Source organism: Schistocerca americana, chromosome 2 (genome assembly GCF_021461395.2).
Source record: "Schistocerca americana isolate TAMUIC-IGC-003095 chromosome 2, iqSchAmer2.1, whole genome shotgun sequence".
In the NCBI taxonomy this organism is placed as follows: Eukaryota; Metazoa; Arthropoda; class Insecta; order Orthoptera; family Acrididae; genus Schistocerca; species Schistocerca americana.
In genome coordinates, this window is record NC_060120.1 from 961,161,913 (window position 1) to 961,168,277 (window position 6,365).

Below are 6,365 nucleotides of genomic sequence, written 5' to 3' on the forward strand. Positions count from 1 at the left end.
TTTACATATATTTGCCACTTTGTTGTTGTGGATACATATCATAGTAGTCTTAATTCAAAAGAATTTCAATTCTTCATTAAGAAAATTAAAATACTAACGATTATCAGCAGTCGTTATTAAGCTTCTGAATACGCTACCGTGTCTGTATGTGTTACTGAGATGCATAAAGATGTATTTCGAAATACTCGGTACCTACTCCCGGGTACACAGAGGTGATGGAGTCGCTGCTGGTGATGACATTTCCTGAGTAATTAGGAAGTAATGAGGAATAAGAAGACTTCTCAACATAGAACACACTCTGAACTTACATTGAAAAGTTCTGGATGAATTACAAAACTTCTCCTACGACTGTGTTAACTTGTCCTTGATCTAAAACTCATTATCCAGCAAAGGAGTTACAGTTTTCGCCCCAATAGGTTATTCGGAACAGTTTACAGAAGATGGAAACATTTATGGAGATTTTCAGATGCTCATTTAATGACAAAAAATTTTACAAAGCTATTCACAGAACACTTCCATCAGTAAAGTCAGATCCAGTTAATTGTAAATATCAAGTCTGAACTCTCTTGATGTTTCACAGATGCAATAATGTCAACCATCAGAGTCCACCAATTCAAAAAAGCCAAAGTCCTCCAGAGGGTGGCCCTGGTGGGCCAGTAGGCTGAGGTTCACCAGTTGGCTGGGGTCCTTCAGTTGGTTCAGGACCTCCAGTAGGTGGGCCTGGTAGTCCAGTTGGTTGAGGACCCCCAGTAGGTTGACCTGTTGGTTCAGGACCTCCAGTAGGTGTGCCTGGTGGACCAGTTGGTTCAGGACCTCCAGTAGGCTGGCCTGTTGGATCAGGACCTCCAGTTGGTGGGCCAGATGGTCCAGTTGGTTGTGGCCCTTCAGTTGGTCCAGGAGGGCCAGGTGGAGTCTCCTGGCTGCGGCATGCTGCCACCTGTAGTGCAATGGTGTGCTTTGTAGTACATCTTACATTCTCTTTTGGATGAGTTGATAGTAACAATATGAATGCAACACTATTCGACAACATTGCAGTTGCTAGTATGTACTAGCAACATGAGCCACATAGGTTTTCTCGCTATTTGGTATACAGAGAAATGTTCTCTTACTCAAGAACTGTTGAACGTCTCATGGACCTCTAGGGAGCATAGACTTATAGCGGATATGACGAATATCGTAGAGGACTGTCATGTGCGTGAAGCAGAGGAATAACTAGTATGAATGCTTCACTAGTTCCAACAATCTACATCAGTTGCAAACATTTTACAGACGAGTTGAGTAAGGAGGAAGTGCAAAATTATCCAGTTATGTCTTCTTTTTGGGATTTGACAGCTGGGCAAAACGTTTGCTAAAACAACTATCAACAACAATCTGATATACTTATCGCAAAATGTTACTTCGTTATCATTATTCTATATATAATTCGTCGAGGGCACATACACGAACAGAGGAAGAAAGAAAGTAGATTAAAGATTAACAACTTGTTGATAGCGGGATCATTAGAGACGAGGAACAACCTCACATTTTCATGGGAATCCTCCGTATTTTATCAAAGGAAAGAGAGCGACATATGCTTTAAGTGGTTCAGGGGTAAAATCTAAAGCAAAAGCTGGATGATCAGCGAGGAGCTCTACTTTCTTATCGAAAAAATAAAGTGTGGACTTGCTTCACGTGCTGATATATGAATCACTACAGTGTCAACAAATGCGTATCATAAGAAAGTTTTCTCTTTTATATGCGAGAACAGAATGTTATGAACACAGAAATCAGTACCAATAAATACTCATCCTTAGGTCTACAGCCGACTGTAGATAGGATGTAGTCGTGAATGTGCTAGTAATGGTATATGAAGCACAAATTTCTATTTGAATTTTAACAATCTTCAGCCCGCAGTACTCACCACAAGACACAGAAGGAGAGCTGCCACTGTCGCCCTCATGGTGATGGAAGTGCTGAGGTGAGCGCAGGCCACAGAGCTTTTATAAGGCTCACCAACACCTGATGTGGATTATTCGTGATTCCGTGACTCTTCAACAAAGGAACCGAACAGAGACCGCAACCCAAGTCAGACAATGGACGATCTGGTTTGTATCACAAGGCTACAGAACACTGCTGTGGCCAACTGAATAGCATAGATTAGTTTAGTTTTACGTCGATAAATGCATGTCCCAAGTTGTCAAAAGCGTCTGAAAACCCCACATTTGGAAAGGAAAATCCAACAATGATAAGGTATGTATTACTTTTATGTTACGAGGAGGTAGTATGTGATACTTCGCTTATTTGGAGAGCAATTGACGAGTCAACCTGGGAAAACTCTGTATAATCGCTTTCCAGATAGTCATGGCCTAACCTAACACTCCACTGCAGCCAACTGTTAATAGTCACACAGTTATAAATATTTCATATCCTGCAAAAATGGATGTGGTGGTCAGTGTATTAGAGCAGGGGAGAGCGTTGTATTTCGAACTCTGTTCAGACTTGGCCTCTAGCCAGAACTTCAACAGAAGCATCACGTATTCTTTTATTTATTTTCGAAATGCTAGCATTCACTTATGTGTGCTGCAGGCTCTTTCTGTAACTATAAAATATACTCGGGCTAAGTAAGTTTATGTTCGAAATGTGAAAAACTGTCCCCTGGTACAGCATGATTATGCACCTAGGATTAAATACTTTATTCAGATTTAAACGTCTTGCAGTCGACATAATCGTCTAAATAATGCGTTTAATAATCTACACGTTACATCAGCACTCTACTACATACTGATTGTTAGTAAGGGAAGCCAAGTTAAAAAGTATTATAAAAACCCAGGTACAGGTGGAAAACAATTCGAAATAGAAGCTGTTGGCAACTAACACAGATTTCAGTTTTAGAGACGGGAAATTCCTTAATGATACTCAGTTCAGTTGCAAATATTACGTGTTTCATGGAGGCAAACCATCTTCCATTTCCATATACAAGATGGTGTCCGACCGACGAAGTATGGTTTATCCATCTCACATTCTGTAACAAGTTTTAAGAATATGTAGCATTTTAATCACTACAAAACCACGCAACTGAAGATTTAACAATGTCCTCCAAATAGTTTCGCTATATGATACATCACTTACTTGTGTAGAAGTCGTCATTTTTACGAATGCTACACACAGAACAACCTGATGTTCCACTACAACAAGCCGGTAGACACTCCGGAAACTGCATATGGCGGTCTCTATCACGCATTCCTCCATGGATTCTTAAGTCTGATATTAGATTAAAATATTAACCAGGGACACATCATACATTCCTCGGTACACTATCCTCCCTGTACAACACTCTCACCTATGATTAGATTTCATTGTAGCAACGCTAACTGCTCCCTTCTACTTTTACCGCACTACTAATATCCATTACAAGTGTAGGTTGCAGAGTTATTTCCTGAAATTCTGATTACTAGCGAGGATGTACAATGATATAGGCACTGGAGTGCTTTTCTAAGGAATATGTTTGAAAACCCTGTCCAGTCAGGCAGTTTTTGATTTTCTTTATTTAACCAATTTCGGTTACCATTAATTTTTGGTGACCACACAATACATGATTCACAGTAATGGCCTCCCTAGTCCGTGACATAGAACCACACAAACGGTCGAACCACCAAGTAGGTGGTATTATAACGCTCAGACCTTGATGTAATTATTGATGCAGTAATAATTAATATTAAGAGAACAACTGAGAGGCCGATACTTTCTTAAATTGATTTCCGTTGAGGATTATTTTGCATATGGTATTACCTTTTAGTCTGAATGCACTTCGTATTACTGCTGGATATGGAGATATCTGGATTGTATTTTGTAGCAGTTATATTTAACTTGTGGACATTGCTCTATACTTTGTGTCCCCACATATTATCTGTTCGTTTTTAAAATTTTGGAACAATGAGCCTATACGTTGTCAAATAGTGAAATCAACATAAATGTTACGAAGAAGAGGTTACGTGATGTTACTTTAATTGGAGTTCGTGATCATTCTTGTCACAGAGCATATTTTTATCACATATTTTGAGTGTACCTGACCTAACTGTCCTTACACCGTATTCTTTCTTTGGACAACCATACCAGAGAATAATAAACAATTAAGAGTGAATTTTGTAGCTGATTATTGAGGAAAGTATAAAGGGGAAAGTTTGCTTAGCTCTGTATCTTCGTTCCAACAAATCGTAAACCATATTGTGTTTATCCACTCACACGATACCAGTTGCTGTATGATGAATCAGAGTTTTATTTGCTATATAGCTTCGTAGAGTTCACTTCAACCCTTTAGTCTTAGGTATATGAGAATACAGTAATATCTTCTTGATGTTGATATTCGTCCCTTTATGGTGAATAGAAGAATGCCACTGCGGAGTATGTAGTAAATTGTAAACAACACGGAAAAAAATTGGAGGGAAGGAAGTTTCATGTAAGGCGAAAGATTACCGTCGAGTCTAAGGTATTCATTTGGTTCGAAGGTTGGTTCGCTATATATCTACGGAAAATCCACTATTTCTATTAAACTACATGGAACCCAAAAACTTAAGGGATAAAAATTAATCTGCAAATGTGAAATACGGATATACGATGTAGAAAGTAGGACTTTCGTAGTTTGTAGAAAATGGGCACTGCAGTCAGTGTGATTAAGTGGAATTAAAGGCGCAGAATGAATTCAGTCGCTTTGTCAGAATTTCACTGTAAGGAAACTGACATTACCGATATTGAAAAGTGGACAGTTTCTTATGTAGCCGGTCTTTAGGGACAGTTTCAAGTTGACGCATGCGTTTCAAAGAGAGCAGGAGTGTTTACAGGTGGTACGAATATATTATTAGCGTAGCATGTAGATACGAAGGAGTGCAGGGTGACATTTGTGAACAATGAAATAGCACAGTTGAAGAATGAGTTCTATGCATAGTAGGAGGTGACTGCGGAAGCCGTCCAGAAAATGTCTGCAAAACTCTCACATGCTATACAGATGCCAAGTTTGGAGGAGAAACAGTGATGCATTCTGCAGATCCAGGAAAGAGTGTTGATCAGGGGTTTTCAGACTATCCGATGCTTCCAAGGGGCAAAGCAGAGTTACTGATAGATACGCTTTGTTTCTACAAAGTTGAATAGTTCTGCGGACTTACGTAAAAATTATGATCACTATTCTGAACTGCTGAATAGATGTTATTAGAGAGGAACAAATTCGTTCCTCATCTACATCTACTTGGATATTCTGCAAATCACATTTATGTGCCTGGCAGAGGGTTCATTGAACCATCTTCACAATTCTCTATTATTCCAATCTCGTATTGCGTGCGGAAAGAATTGAAACATCCCCTTAGAAAATTTTTATAAATGACAGTGCTGATAAACCCCTTACGTTATTTGATTTTCCAACAGCTGAGGAAAACTGAACGTGCTTAGATGTTTCTCTCTTTACTTATTCTGATCATCAGTAAACTGACACACAATATTTTTTAGCGCAACGCAATCTGACTTTCAATAAATCCTACAAAAGAATGGCCGTGACTAACTATGACCTATACCTTGCATGAATCACTTACCTCACAAAAATCTTCGTTACTCGAACTACTGCAATACAGCGAGCGCCGATACTGCCAGCTAAATAAAGAATTCTGACTACTGAAGGCACTACCTGCTGACAGGCTTAGTCAGCAAATGAAAGATTTTGATGGAGAACAATGTATTTACCTTAATAATATTCAAAAGTCATCATATATATATATATATATATATATATATATATATATATATATATATATATATATATATACACAAAATTACTCTTTCTGATGGACACACGTCAAGATCGCTCTCAAAATTCTGCCATCTCTCTCCCCACATCCACCACTGCTGGCGGCTCACCTCCAATTGTGCGACGCTACGCGCTTTCCGCGTCTAAATGCCCAACACTACAATAGCAATATTCCAACAATGCAAATCAGCCACAGACTGCACACAACACAGTCAGCGATTTTCATACAGAGCGCTACGTGGCGTCACCAACACAAAAATCTAAACAGCCTACTTACAGAATGAACACCTATATCTTTCCATACGAACTCTGATTTCCCTTATTTTATCATGGTGATCGTTCCTCACTATGTATATCCGTGTCAACAAAATATTTTCGCGTTCGGAAGAGAAAGTTGGTGATTGGAATTTCATGACAAGATTCCGTCGCAATGAAAAAAGCCTTTCTTGTAATAATTCCCAGCCCAAAGCCTGTATCATTTCTGTGACACACACTCCCGTATTTCGCGATAGTAGAAAACGTGCTGCCTTCCCTGGAACTTTTTCGATGTACTCCGTCAGTCCTATCTGGTAAGGATCCCACACCGCGAAGCAGT

At 39.2% G+C, this 6,365-nt stretch overlaps 1 protein-coding gene across 1 annotated transcript; it reads right to left on the reverse strand.

Moving 5' to 3' along the window:
• Positions 1-485: 485 nt before the first annotated feature.
• On the reverse strand, positions 486-1,954 carry LOC124595858 (proline-rich protein 2-like). The gene is made up of 2 exons (XM_047134766.1): positions 1,901-1,954; positions 486-937 (listed from the first exon to the last, which is right to left on the reverse strand). The coding sequence occupies exons 1-2, from the start codon at positions 1,937-1,939 to the stop codon at positions 614-616; spliced, it is 363 nt and encodes a 120-aa protein (XP_046990722.1). The 5' UTR covers positions 1,940-1,954; the 3' UTR covers positions 486-613.
• Between the last annotated feature and the right edge of the window lie 4,411 nt (positions 1,955-6,365).

Excerpts from the sequence above, each read along its gene's own strand:
- LOC124595858 (XM_047134766.1), bottom strand. The coding sequence starts at position 1,939 with ATGAGGGCGACAGTGGCAGCTCTCCTTCTGTGTCTTGTG. Across the intron at positions 938-1,900 it reads CTCTCCTTCTGTGTCTTGTG|GTGGCAGCATGCCGCAGCCA; the intron begins GTGAGTACTGCG and ends ATTGCACTACAG.